At 28.6% G+C, this 15,766-nt stretch overlaps 1 protein-coding gene across 4 annotated transcripts; it reads right to left on the minus strand.

Annotated features, from left to right (window-relative positions):
- Nucleotides 1–3,402: 3,402 nt before the first annotated feature.
- LOC107448489 (dual specificity protein phosphatase 3) lies at nucleotides 3,403–11,191 on the minus strand. Of its 4 annotated transcripts, none has more exons than XM_016063689.4 (5): nucleotides 11,072–11,191; nucleotides 8,470–8,533; nucleotides 8,035–8,252; nucleotides 7,254–7,474; nucleotides 3,403–4,265 (listed from the first exon to the last, which is right to left on the minus strand). In XM_016063689.4, exons 3-5 carry the CDS (start codon nucleotides 8,229–8,231, stop codon nucleotides 4,072–4,074), a joined length of 612 nt encoding a protein of 203 aa, XP_015919175.1. In that variant the 5' UTR covers nucleotides 8,232–8,252; nucleotides 8,470–8,533; nucleotides 11,072–11,191; the 3' UTR covers nucleotides 3,403–4,071. The 4 variants fall into 4 exon arrangements, with proteins under 4 accessions (XP_015919175.1, XP_015919174.1, XP_042910032.1 ...); XM_043054097.3 differs by lacking the exon at nucleotides 11,072–11,191 and adding an exon at nucleotides 10,563–10,583 and having other exon boundaries at nucleotides 3,879–4,265; XM_016063688.4 differs by lacking the exon at nucleotides 8,470–8,533 and having other exon boundaries at nucleotides 11,072–11,190.
- Between the last annotated feature and the right edge of the window lie 4,575 nt (nucleotides 11,192–15,766).

Raw genomic sequence — 15,766 nt, forward strand, 5'->3', positions numbered from 1 at the left:
TTGAAACTCGTCAGAAACTGGCATAGCTAGGCTTGGAAATTCTGTCACATCCATCATACTTCTCGGACCAAGCACCCTCTGGTTATTGTTAGTTTTTTTTCCTTGCAAAATTTAGAAAATATTAGACTAGCATTGATTCAATTTTTTGCCTCTAGGGGTAAGGAATTTTGTTAAAAATTAAATATATAAATTGCAATCATGCTTGCAAGAAGTATAAGTATGTTATTCAACAAAAAAAATTATTCAATGCATGAAAAATTTATTATTTTGTTTCATTCTAAAAATGGACAAATCTTTCCAGTAGACCTAATGATAGATACATCACATGTGATAGATTATTAAAGAATAGATTAAAATATAGTTAAAAAGCTTGGAGGAAGATGGTTTTTGGAGACATTTTTCTTAAAAAACTGAGATTCAACTTGTCTTATTTTAAACTTATTCAATTATACAACATAGTTAATTATTCTTAAATTCTGAGATCTTAGTTAATTATCGTTCTAAGCATATCTGGCAACAAGCAGCTGACAAGTAATCTTAAATAACTTGTCTTTTGGCAGGGAAACTAAAACACATTATGAGGTGAGACTAAAACACATTATGAGACACATATGGACATTATGAGAACAGTTAAAATTAGTATTGGAGATTTTTTTTAAACAGATTTTATTAAATGCAAGCTTAGGAACAAAAAATAATGCCTAACATAATGTTTATTTCCTATTGTCAAAGTGCTTAGGTATTATATATTGATTTAATTTTAAAACTAATTTAATCTAGTTCATGAAAATGTTGCTTAGAACTATCAACAATCAACTCATCAATTGCGCAATCAAAAAAAATTACAGTAAAATATTTTTATTATTATGTGATAGACTAGCTTTTTAAATGTCAGATGAATAAAGATGCAAAACAAAAACGGTAAATGAAATATAAAATTCTGGAAATAATTTAAATCAAATTATACTCATAATACTTGATACATTTTACCATGGTGATTTATTTATAAAAATCTTAGAAACTTAAACTTTAACTATTCAATTGCAAAGCAGTTGTCATAATATAATGAATACTTCAAATGTTGGCTATACATAAACCATTTGTACATTAGTATTAATAAAATATTTTAGAAGTAAAAACATATTTTCTAAAATAAATCTTTATCATTGGAATAAAATTTAAAACTCGAATTCAATCATTAATAATTTTATATTTGGAAACTTAGAAAATTGAATAATGAACGATTGGGAAAAGAAAGAAACTATCCATCAACATTTTAAAACACATTTAAAATGTTAAACGACTAAATCAACATTTTAAACCACACTTTAACCTTTAACTGGTCATAACAATTTCTTCAGAATTTATTAACAAGTGCAAAATAATAATACAGTGAAACCGTGCTTAATGGAATCTCCTACAAAACGGATGTATCATGTTACAGATATTTTTTTAATATCCCGTGAATCTGCTAAGAATAAACTGTTATGTGCCTTCTTTGCAAAGAGGACATTTTCGTCAGCAGAGGTGGAGAGTCATTTATGTCCTGAAATATTACCAATCTCTTTAAACTGGACAAAAAAAAATTAAATTTGAAAAAAAAAATACAATTTCAACTTTTAACTTCAAAAACAATATGCATTCCTTCATCCATTTTTTAAAGCATGTAGATTTTTTGCCTTATCCATAGCTACAAATATTGTTAAGCTATTTCACAATTAAGGAATCAATCATTCTCCTGTCCCTTTCCATTAATGTTTCAAAGAAAGAAGAGAAAATTATAGTGTACATGTGAAATATTTCCAACAGCAGCATCTTTTCATTTGGATGACACGGATTATGAGATAGACAACCATCCATCAATTTACTGATGAGACTGATCCATTTTCTTAACACAACTAGGTTAAAAAAAAAAAGGGAGAGAATAGAAATCTAGTCTATAAATTAAACATTTATTCAGGTTCTTCACAAATGATAGTGAAATAGATATTGCCACATTCTTTTTTTTCTATGCATAATGGCAGGTTTAGCTTCAATGAGGTATTGCCTTGTTTACTAGCAAGCTGTATTAACAAATTTAATTTGTTTAATTGAAAGAGTTATAGAGGATGATTTTGTAAACAATGGCAATATTGTGTGTTAAAAGAACGATTCAAATACCGATGAAATTGTTGAGATGGTTGCAAATAATGTGTAGAGTGATAATGAAGAAATAATACTCAAGTGATGCTTTTTGAAAAAGAGTCAAAAGTGGAAACGTTATATGATGTTCAGACTTGTATTGAGGAACTAAAACATTTTCATCAATCCAAAAGTGAAGAAATTGGTGCAAAAATGCTAAATGGTTTAAAAATTTACCATGAAAATATAGTAAGTCGCAGCTGCTTCAAAGCAAGTCTTTCTTTTTAACTAGATAAATATACAATAAAGACATGTTTATACATCATAATTCTACATCTATTAAACATTCTAGATAACCCACTTTTGGTGACCGACTTTCTCCGGGTCATGAATTTCATGGACATTGTTTAGCCCTGCTAATTTTGGGGATAAGGAACAAGAAGAAGACATCTATTATTTTTGTACTATAAATATTATAATTTTGTAAGTTTAAATAAATATTAATGTAAATAATTATTTTATTTTATTATTTTAATATCATTGGACTTATTCTAAAGACCATTTATAATTTTAGTCTTCGTTATTGGTGCACCTTCCCATAAAAAGACCACTCTCATTAACGCCCAATTATTTCGATCCCAAGAATGTCTGCTTAACCAAGGTTTCACTGTATTTACATTCAAGTTAATTTATTGCTAATATTTTAATCTATAATTTACAATTGAATAAATTATTACACAATAAATTTTAAATCGGTAAATGTTTGCACGCATAAGATTTGCATTTAACACAAATTAATTTTGATAATTATAACTTATATAATAAAATTTTAATTAACAAAATATATTATACACAGTATGACCAAAAGTCATATCCACTTTTTTAACTTTTGAATGGCAACAGCTAGTTATAGAAATAATGTCTAAGTATAGTAAAGTGACTATATGCTAGAAAGGGAGACTACTTTCAAGAGCAAGCTGGTGAAAATTGCTGAATTAGCATTTTTGCCTCAAAAATAATACAAGCAAATTACAAAAAATATGAATTACAATGTTGCAGATCATAATCAATTTAGATTGATTCACAGCCTTATGGAAATGTAATGCTAACAAAAGAATACTTATAAGCTTTTTCATACTTTGGTAAAGAATAAAGGATCTTACTGGGGGGGGGGGGAGAATACGAACTATTTATCATAAAATATTTTTTTCCAATGTTCAAACTTTTTTAAAGTTAGCACATTAAAAATAAAGGCATATTGTGGTAACTTTTTTCCAGATCATTTTGTCATTGCATAAAGAATAAAATCATGACCAAATAATTTCTTTTTTAGCATCAGTCTCTACAAAGATGTCGATTTGCACTAAATTCATGAAAATCTAAATCTAAGTAATTAACTTTGTTTAACATTTAGTACAGCTTTCAAAAGAAACACTAACTGTGCAGCAGTTTTTAATTAGGTAGTTCTATAATCAGTCTTATCTTATAATGCATAGCCAAGTTACTATACATAGGAACTACGTTTATATAGGGTTACAGTCATTTGAAAGTTAAGAGAATGGATAAAAACTTTAGTGGAACAAGAGCGAAATGAGGAAGCAGTTCTCTAAATTATAGTATATAAGTCTACATTGTAGTACATTGCATGTGTTAAAATAGTTTACATACCAGTTAAGGTATAGTTAAAATCAATAAAAATCTCAGCTATTATTATTATAAAACTTCCCATGACATCACATTACACTGAATTATGAAATGTTGGGATATAGTAAAATTTTTGTACTTGTAATTACGTTCATAGCACGAAAATTATGATTTCGGTAAAAAAATACAATTATTTTCTTTAAGGCATCTGCAAACATCAGTATATTGCTAAACATACTTAAATATAAGATACATGCATTTGACAATTGAAAGCAAATGGTAATACACACTATAAACTACATGTTTTTATTTCTTCTCCAAACCTTTAGCTTCGAGTTGCAATAGCTGAACTAAAAATCCATCATTTGGCCTCACTTCTCTTCGCTTACGAATAGTTGTCAAAGCCTCTTTTGCGGTCATATTTTTCTTAAGAATAAGATAAGCAGCTACAAATGATACAGACCTTGACATTCCCATTAAACAATGAACAAGAACTTTCCCTGAAATATAAATTTTTAAAAAAAAATAATATAAAAAATAATATACGAAAAATTTTGGATAAAATATTTCAGTGATTAATTACATAATGTGCACAAATCATCATCACTTATAAAAATATAAATTAAAAAATATTACTGTAATACTGTAGGTAAAATGAAGAGCTATTCTAGAAGAATTCTGTTTTATTTTTTATGCATTCAAAGTTTATCTGTTGATTTAAAACTATGCTTAAATCCACATTCCGTGGCCATTTTATTGTAATCAACTACGTTCCTTTTTTCTTTAACTTTTTGCCCGTGGCTGGTACAACAACTGGACCATAATACAAAGATGTAATTGAAAAAGACAACATGACTGCTTCACAATAGATGTCAAGATAAAAATCTAGACAACTATTTTCATTCCATAGCTCATACAATGAACGCTAATATAAATTTTCTAAAAACTGATGGAAAAAAATTTTGTAAAAAAATATATTATTCAATATGCAGCTTATCATAAAAAATTACCAAGCATATAAAAATTTCAACTTTGAAATTTTTGTTGCCTATGTCAATTTTTCTATTGCGTAACAGAATAATAAGCTTTGGCTTCAAAAGCACAATATGCAAAAAGGTAATAGAGCCTTGATTCATTTAGGCATGGATTTTATAAGATTATTATAGGAAGTATATGGCATGTTCATTACATTTTCCAATAGTGAGACTGATAAAATATAGAATATGATAAAATATAGCTTTTCTAACTTATTACTCAAGTGTTCACAAGGATTGAGGTCTGAGCATTGTGAGGGTCAATGCAATAAAGAGACAAACGCAACATCCAATTCTTTACAATAGCAGCAGCATAACAAGACAAATTATCCTCTTGAAGGTAACTTTTGCAATTGAGATCATCAGAATTCTTGGTCAACAATGTTTAGGTATGCCTTATTTAAACTAACATGGATCAAAAATTTAAAGTTCAGCTTAACTAGCCCTCTAGCTGCAGCACTGGGTTCTAATAGTTTATTTGTAATTCTATTATTTCTATTATTGTAATTTATTTCTAATAGTTTATTTGTTGAAAACTTTCAGATGGTCATGATCAAGCGTATAAAATCTATTATCCATCATATAGAATAAAAGCTATTAAATAAACAAAACAAAAATAGCTACACTGCATGTAAAATCTATTCGAGAAAAATTTATTTTACCTTAGCTCCAATGTTAATGAAAAAATTAAAAATTCAAGGCAGAAGACTATGTTTATACTATTTTAGAACTTGCAGCTCTAAATCCATTAGGACACACCATTACTAGAAACTCGTATTATAATACAAATCTATTTTCCATCACACGAAAGGATAAAAAAATCTAAAAAAATAGCTAACTTTAAGAGAAACTATCCTAGAAAAATTAGTTTTTATAAACTCTTACGTGAATAAAAAAATGTAAAATTAAAATAGACAAATTAATATAAGCCTATCTTTCTTCTTGAGTTAGAATGAATCTGAGGTAAATTGAAACTATTTTTTAAAAAAGAAAAGAAAAGGCCTATTTTAAAACAGTAATCTTAACTCTGAAGACCAGTGTTATTAAACAAATTTCATTTGGTAGACTAATTTCATTCCTCCATAAAATTTTGAGGAGTGAAATTTAAAATATTTCAGGCAGTTGAATAAGATTTTGAAATAATAATGGAGGACCATTGTTGCCCAGAAGAGGGCATGCAACTCTCTTCCAAAGAAAGACTTGGTGTAGCCTGGGCTGTTGTTCTACTGATGCTGAAAGCCAAGTTAATGGATATTTTAAGTATTACAAATTATAGTTGTATAAATTACATCATAAATTAGGATATATGATGAATTTTTAAAATAGTTTTCAAATGGTTAATTATCTATTTCTAAAAGAGATATGCAAGAATTTAGATTTTATGTAAAACACAGTTAAACTTTTGTAAATATATTGATAATCTAAGAAAAGGCAGACTTTACATGAGATGGATTGACACGCTAGAAAAAGATTTTAAAATAATAGGCATAAATAGATTAAGAAACCTAGAGTCCGAAAGAACCAACTGAGATGATCTGATGACAGTACAAAACTGTAATGTTGGGAAATAAGACGACTTCGACTCATTTACAGATAAAAGTTTTTAGACTCAGACTCATAATAAAATTTTCAAAATTTTTTCATTACTTTTGAACAAACGTTTAGCACAATCATTTAGCATAAAAAATGCAAAATTTAATTATTAATTGTGATAAAAAGGCTTTACTAACTAATTTCCTTGCTTAAGCATCAAAGACCTAATAGCGAGATTGCAAATTTTGGCTTTAAGTAATTCTATGGATCTCAACCTCACATAAACTCGAAATAAAATACTTGGCGCTCAGGTGGGCTCAGACCTCCAAAAGTGAGCTCGAACTTATCTCTACTGGGGAAAAAGAATAGCAGAATTAATGCTTAAACATTTTAATCTTTTACAAAAAAGATAGAATTTTATAGACTATCACAGCATATGCACTACAATTGCTTTATTTAGACAAAAAAATTAGTTACATTTATCATAGTCATTTGTTGCATTTTTTACACCAAATCAATACAGCAAACTAAATTTAAGATTAACAAACACAAGCAGTTCACATTTTTTTTCGAAATTCTTTCTCTCTTTTTGGGTGATATCTTTGAAATCAGATTAGCTAAATCTATTTAATCCACTTATATGTAAGTGAATACACTCTCAAATAAGCATACTATATATAAAAAAAAACAAGAAAAGTTCTTTTAAACAAACCAGAAAGTTGCAAAAAATTTTTAACTATACATTCAGAACAGCAAGTAATTTGCTAAGGTCCTTTATTAAAACATTAAAAAGCATAATCAACTCAAATGCAGGGTAATAAAAAATATAATAACATGATCTAGAGCGTAAACATTTATTTTAATAAAACTACATAATAACACAGTTAAATAATAACTAGAGTAATTCAGAAAAAACCTTACCATTTTTCACACCATCTTCGATGAAGTTGACACCCTCTTCAAAGTGATCGATAATTCTTGTTCTAGTAGCATCAATTAAATTATAACCCAAATATTTGATTTTACAATCAGCATAAAAATCAGCACCCGTAAGCACTTGTCCAAAACCATTGCCTTCAGCAGTATTTAAAACATGAGTGATGCCAACTGCAGCTAAAAAATCCTTTTTTCTCGCTGTCCCCCTAAAATAATTTAATAGGAACATCAGACATCAATAAAAAATTATTTGACTCTTATTATTTTTAAGGATATTTCCATATCGGTTCCTGCTCATGCCAACTGCAATTGTGAAATTTCCATTGCCCAATTACAGCACTTACGTACAATGTATTTTTTTAAAAACAAAAAACACTAAAGTGACTTTTCTCAAAGTGGTTACCTTTTAATTCATTTTGTTCCTTTTTTCTTTTTTAATTTTTTAAGTTTCTTGCAAGTCACTGCAGATTAGTCTCCAAAACTTTGCAAATATTTTGGTGCAGGTATCAATATGGAAATCTTCTCTTTTTTTTTTTTTTCAATACAATTTTTACACATACAATCAAGTATGGTTATTTAAGCAAATTCAATTAAAAATTTAAATAAAAAGTACCAATATAAATAATAATTTTGTTTAAAAAGTGAAAATTATTAATAATAATTTTACTTAGAATTATTTTCTTATTTACTGAAAATTAAGGTGCACTTAATGATACCTATAATAGACTCAAATTTAAATAATAATATTAATTAAAACTATACTAACTCATCACCAACAAAAATACCAGGATAAACTTCATCACAATCAACACCACATAATAGTGCTTTTGTAAGCTCAACATGAGGAGTTTCAATAAAACGAGGTATCCAAGTATGACCAATCAGGCTTCTCGTTGGAGGATGTACATCATGAAACACTTGCATTACATCCTTTAAAGGTTGAAGAGGTGATGGTGCAGCCATTTTAATAAGTCGATGATAAACCTACGTAAAAAAAATTTTTTTATTATTAATAAAATTGTAGGAAAATTATGATTAAATTATTCATATAAAAAATTATGCAAGTCTTTAGAAAAACTTTTCTTAAACTAACAAAATGTAATCCATGCTACCAAATTAAACTATACTTTCATGATACCATTTCATTATTCGAAAATTGAGAAGGCATTTATTACAAATTTTTTTCCCACATCACACCAACCTGTTATGAGCCAATGAAAAATTTCCTTCCACGAGTCTTCCTCCCACCCTATAAATCAGGCTACCTGAAATTATAATAATAATTCAATAAACCTGAAATTATAAGAATAAATCATTTTTCTCTCATTTTATAATAATGAAGGGAAAATGATTTACAGCCCCTACAAAAGTATGTAATGCTGAATTAGAGAATTTCTGACAACCAATTAATGTATACAACAAAATATTAAAAAAAAGAGCTCAGTTCATTGCTAAAAATCAAAACAACAAAATAGATTTCAAAACAATAAAAAATAAAACTTTTAATTACACATTGATGGAAAAACAACTTTATAAAACAGACTAGGAGATTAAAAAAAAAAAATCTTACGAAAACATGAAACAGTTTTCATAAGCAAGTACAGTAGAGCGCCGATTATACAAACTGCTCGGGACCGAACGTGGTTCGGATAATTGGAAAGTTGTTTAAAATCTAAATGATTATTATTTATGCTCTAACTTCCCTTCGCACTTTTTCCAGGCTTAGTACTATCTAAAATAACTCTGGCGTGTTTAAAAGTTGTTGTTTTTTTTTTTTCATTTTCAAATATTTTTAGTTTATTTTTTTTAACTCTTTTTTCTGAATTTTTTTAAATCATATTTCAGCTTTTTATAATTTTTTTGTGAATTACTGATTTTACCACATTTTTCTTCATTTTCCATTTCAAAAGAAATCCAGCAAAGACTATTGTTTCAAAGAAGATGCTCTTTTTTGAGCAGCCATATTCCTTATTCTTTTTAAATAAATCAACTGAACTTGATCAACATCATTTTAATTGTCTAGCCAATTCATTGCAGTATCTAATGAATTGCATGCTTCTATATGAGAAGGTCCACTTGAACTTGAACACCTACTTCTTCCTCTTCGTCTGTGGAGTTCCGATTGGAAGATAATTTTCCGTTGAAGAGGGCTAAAGGGGTATGTAGGTTTAACTGTATAACAATACATGTATGTATAGCTATAGTAAGAAAACTGGTAAAAAAGGTTGTAAATTAAATATGGTCTTCAGGTGTAGTGGATATTACTTATTCCTCTAAATCTAGAAAAATTGTCAATAAGTTAAGCATTCTAAACTTTAAAAAAAAAAAAAAAACGAATTCGGACATAGTTCGGATAATTGGACGTTCCGATAATAAGGGTTCGGATAATTGGCGCTCTACTGTAGTAAGTATTTAAAATTTATTTGCCAATCAGTTTTTAAATTTGGAAAAATGTTTTACAAAAATATGCTGTTTGTTTAGCAGTGAATCTGAGTTATACGCTTCAAGTTAGTCTCCTTTAGAGAATTTTTTCTTTTTTTTTTAAGTTTCTCATGGACAGCAGATATTATTTTGGGGGGAGATTTTCGTTTCGTGATTCACGGCAGAATTATCTCTTAGTCTTGGAAACTTCTGTGCAGTGGCCTGCGAGAAACTAAAAAAAACATTACAGAAAGGGACGAACTCAAAAGGTATAACTCGTAGTCATCCCCGGGCAAACATCTATATATTTTTTATTTTAAAATTCGCAAGTTTAAAATCTATTTGGCACCTTGTTGACTGTAGTTGGCACGACAGATCACAATACAGAAATATCTCCTATTTTGGAGTAGGTACCCATAGTGTTATCTGCCCAGTATGTACAAACCCCAGGCAAGAAATAAAACAGAGAAAATGTTAGCACTAAAAAGTTTTAATCCCAGTTTTTAGCGATGTTTTAAATTATTACAAAACTCATTTTCCAATGTTACTTAATTAGAAAATAGTGTGTTACAGAAAAACATACATAAAATTTATCCTAGAGTCATAACACGTAAAGAAGAAATTAGAAACATTCCGTGTTGCGCAACTAAAATAGAAAAATAACAAGACAACAAATTGAAAATTTAAGATATTGTGTCTTAAAAACATTACATGATTATAACATAAAATATTTCATTTATCTAAAAAATAACAATTCTAGGTGTGAAGATAAAGGAGATGTGTCCATTTTGGCATTTAATCACACCAAATGAAGTTGATGGGTTACTTAACATCAAATAAATTAAATTTAAAAAAAATAAAAAAGAGTTTTACCTTTTAAACTTTTTAGGTTCAGTGATAGCATTCTATTTTTTTAGTTTCTCATTATAATCACATGGAAATTGCCAAAACTCACCGATTACTTAGGGGCAGACACCGAAGTTATTTAAGGTATTCCTAAGTTTGCTCGATTCATTTTCTTGCACGTCACTGTCCGATGTATTACCTAAACTAGGAGACCATTTGGCACAGGTATTGCAATGGAAATGAGATGTTATGCAAGCCTCTTGCATTCTCAATGTCTTTAAATAAAAGTGTTAATAGCAAAATTATTACGGAAACAATATGGAGCATTCGATATTCTAGGATAACATACAGTTAAACCATAACAACATCGAAAATAGCGACATATAAATTAATTTACATTTTATTTAGTATCTTGAGTATTTGTATTAATGACATAAGCGAATTTCAGGAAAAAAAATCTTAATTTCTTTAGATTAATCCTCCATCCTGAATATAAACCTTATTTTTTGAAACAAACAAACCATAATAAACGTAACCTTTTTCATTTGATTCCTTTTCTTCAAAGAGATTTCTTTCTGAAGTAAATGCGAAGTTTCGTTCTCTAATGTTTTGTTTTGCAGGATTCTCTTTCGTGAAATTAAATTGATAGATTGATGATAAATTAAATACGGTTACAACCAAGGGCTTACTGAATTTGCATCAAAAGCAAATTTAAATGATTTATCAGTTTTTCTATAACTGTAACTGTACTACTGCGAGTACTGTTTTTGTTTACATTTTTCTAGCAGTAAACTTCTGTAGTTGTATTAAATCTCTCAATTTTTGGAGTTTTATCATATCTTTTTTTCAATGAAAGTCTTCTTACCTTTTATTAAAAGTAAGGTTTTAATGTTTGGAAAGTAAGAAGGAAATATTTAATGGTTTAAAAGCAATCTCATCGCTTAAACTTTACAGAAGTAGTTGAAAATGAATCTAGGTAATGCTAGTATTTTAAATACTCTTCACATAACATAAGGTTAAAAAATAAATTGAAAGGCTGTTAATTGCATAGAATATACAAAGACAAAAAAAATTAAACAAGATTTGAATATCGTCACTTTTGCGATACCTGAAGTTATGTTAATAAATCTAATATAAAAACATTTCATTTAATTTCCCTATTTATGTAAATATATTGTTTTGAATCAGTCTTAAAGTTTTAGAATAAAAAGCAATTTATATGTTCATTTTTTCAATATTTTTTTCTGATAAACATTTGTAATATGTGCAAAAAGTAATTACCTCAAACATTAATTGGAAGCATCATGTTTCGGTACTCCTGGTTAAACAAACATTCTGATAGAATTTGTGTAACATAACATTTTCTTGCTGATTTTGTTTACAAAAAAATAAGTTGGCACATTTCCAAAGAATAGCAAACGTGATGCAATCAATTGTAGATGCTATTGAACCAAAACTTGTTGAAAACAATCTTGAATCTTCTCTCAAAGTTCATAATTCTGACTCGTTCTCAACTGGGACAATGGATATTGAGTTTGTTATTGAAAGTAGTTTGCCTAGCATTCATGAATTAGCACAACATAGTGATCTGTACCAAGAACAAATAATTACTCCAAATCTATTTGGCCCTAATAATGACAAGGATTTGTTACAAAATAGTTTTTATGACAAAGAGGTCTATAAGGATCTCCCTCAAATTAAAAGTCTGATGGATGAATACTCTATGGAATATGTTTCTTATATTAATAACAGTGATATGATTGATTATCTTCCTACAGATGTAATTGATTATCAGCCTACTGACATCCTGAACATGAATAAAGTTAATGAATGTGACTTAAATACTTGCCTTGAAATTATCCTTGATAAAGCTGAAAAATCTAGTGTCAATAGCATTGAAATTGCACCAGAGTGTGACATCTCCCCACCTACTAATAAAGAGAAATCTGTTAATGTTAAGAATGATTTAATTTGTATGAATAAGAATTTTGCTCAAAAATTAGAGGACAATATCTTCAGTAAAAGTCAATCCAACAATGGGGTAAATAAAAGTATTATTAAAGTTAGCTCACATTCTTGTAATTCAATATCAAACGAAACAAATTTAGTAAATTTGAAAAAAAGTAAATTTGATCAGGATATAACCATTAATCAGAAGTGTGATAACAATTTAACTGAAGGAACTGGGGAGTTAATTAACTGTGATATTAATAATGTTAATGAAATAGATTTTAAGATTAACCTGGCATCAAAGGAGACAAATTCACTGCATTTTATCACAAATATAAATACAAATAATTCACCTGAAGGAACTAATGACATGCAAGCAAATAAAAATATTGCTTACGAAATTATCTCCCAAATTAATAATCCATCCCTAAAAGATATCGACTCTTTAAATGTTGAAAGTAATGTAAAAAATGAAAATGTGAGGATACCAATGATCATATTAAACGATAAATCTTTTGCAATTACTATTAAACAATTTCCAAGTTTAGTTCTTATGGGTAATAATGTTTCTAACCTTAAAGTTCCAAGCAATCATATTAAAAAGAGAAAAAGCAAATATTTAAAAAAAGACTTGATAATTGCAAATAAAAAAATTCATTCTTGTCCTGTTTGTAATTCAATATTTTCCAGAAGATCAGCTTTAAAAAATCACTTACTGCTTCATGAAAGCGTTAAATCGTTTTCTTGTAATGTGTGCCTCAAATCTTTTGCTAAAAAATCTACACTTTCTGAGCATTGTATTATCCATGAACCAAAACGTCATTTTATTTGTGATGTGTGTCACAAAACATTTGTTAGAAAGAATGATCTTGATAAGCATGCTTATATTCACTCAAAAATAAAACCATTTATTTGTCAATTTTGCAACAAAGGGTTCACTCGCCAAATTCAACTTCAGAAGCATCACCGTTTTCATCATCCTGGAAAACGATTACCCATACTCACTGGTGGTAAGCCGATATTAAAAGATGTTGCAATAAAATCTAATAAAACAGTTGATGGTTTGCAAGTGCTTGCTTCTGAATTGCAAACACAAACCAGTTTATCATCCAAAAGTTTGTATGAACTTGGTGATGCGGTTGAAGCCAATAGTGGGGATAAATGTCTAGCTTTAAATGATCATCTTATAAATGCACCAGCAACAGTTGCTGTCCGTGCCATTTCTCAGACATCAGTGTTTCCTGCTAACGAGGAATTAGAATTTGTACCAGAAAATCATATTGAAAAAGGTGAAGGGGCCAATGATCTTTTTACTACCAAAAATACCAATTTTTCTAAAATTCCTAGTCACTCTGACATTCTGGTACTTGAATGTATAAAATCCAACGGCCCTATATTAGAAAATGCAGAAGATTTTGTTTGTAGCTCTGACAAAGTCATAGAATCTGGGATTTGTGAATCAAATAAGTTTGTTGATCCATCTTCTCGTGTTTCAGCTTCTTTAGAAATGAATCAAGACAAACTTACCAAAAGTATTGCTGATTACATTTGTAATATTTGCCATAAAACATATGCTTCAAAATCTAGTCTTAATGCTCACATTTCTTTACATGCTAATATGAAACCTTATATATGTGAAATATGCTATGCAACTTTTGCAAAAAAATGTACTTTAGTGTTACATTCTTTAATACATAGTGGAGAACATCCTCATTTATGCAGCATATGTGAAAAAAAATTTAAGCGGAAACATGATCTTAAAAAACATATCTTGATACACACTGGGGAAAGACCTTATGTGTGTGACTTCTGTAATGCTAGGTTCAACCATCAAAATAATTTGAAAAGACATAAAAGGATACACACAGGGGAAAAACTGTATGTGTGTAACATCTGTCGAAAATCATTTGCAGATGCTAGCACACTTTCAACACATACTAGGCAACATGTTAAAGATGCCGAATTAACCAATAATGTGAATAAACAACTGAAGTTGATAAAGGAAAAGCTTCACACGTGTGATGTGTGTAATACTGGCTTTTCTCGGAAAGATAGATTACTTCGACATAAAAAAACTCATGATGCAAAAGAGGTACATAACTGCTCTGTATGCAATTATACTTTTAAGAGTAAGGAACAACTACATTCACATTTGTTGATTCATGTTGATGTATCGCTAGATGACATAGCTGACAGTGATAATATATGTGATGATTTGGATCTAACCAAATTAGAACCAACTGTTCAAAATATCAACAAAACTTTTTCATGTGATTTATGTGTAAAAATGTTCTCTTCTAAAAAGGCATTAAGAGTTCATCGCATGATACATACTGGTGAGCGACCATATGCCTGCCAAATATGTCAGAAACGTTTTACACAAAGTATTACATTAAAACGCCATAAGGTGGTTCACACAGGAGAAAGACCATACACATGTAATATGTGTAATAAGAGCTTTACTAGAAAAACTTCGCTTCGTAAACATATCATCATTCATTCACAGAAAAACCTGTGTTAAACATTTAAAAGTCCTCTTGTAGGAAATGAAATATTATAGAATTTAAAATAATTCAAACATAATTTTTTTTAATTCATCGTTTAAATGCCGAATTAAGAATCCAAATAACCTGAAATGTGATAACTTCACTACCAAAGATAAAGATATCTAAAGATAATAAAATTTTTAAAAAATGTGTGAAGAAAATTTTAAGTGTGCTTTTCAACATTCCTTTTTGGAACATTTGCCTTTGGTGGAAGTTTTCTTTGCGGATGGTGGTTACAATTGCTTTAACTGTGCTTCACTATGTATTTTTTGCCAGAATAAAATGGTATCCACTTAGAAGCACAAAAGATTGTGAAATATCAATTTCAAAAATGTATTAATTGTTTACACTTTTAGTTAAGCTTAAAATGATTATTTAACATTGAGATATTCTTCATTGAGTAGTTTTTAATATATATCAATAGGAGCACAATTTATGAGTTTAGTACATTTTTACAAAATTGTGTCAAGCTTTTCCGATTCTTTTAGCTCATCAAATTTCACTTTCTCGCTTGACTTTAGGGCAAGCCTTTTGTTTTTGTTTTTTTATTTGCACTTGTTCCTGGAATTTAATTTTTCACTTCTAATATTGCTTATAAAAACGATAACCATAATTTCATTGACATAGATTGGAATAATAGGCTCTAAAATATTTTAATCTATTTTTCCTTATTAATTTGTTTCTTATCAATCTTTTAGTTTCTCAAGCTCTGATTGAAAAATCTCTAAATCTTTT

Source organism: Parasteatoda tepidariorum, chromosome 4 (genome assembly GCF_982258835.1).
Source record: "Parasteatoda tepidariorum strain Cologne lab strain chromosome 4, Ptep-v5.0, whole genome shotgun sequence".
Taxonomy (NCBI): Eukaryota; Metazoa; Arthropoda; class Arachnida; order Araneae; family Theridiidae; genus Parasteatoda; species Parasteatoda tepidariorum.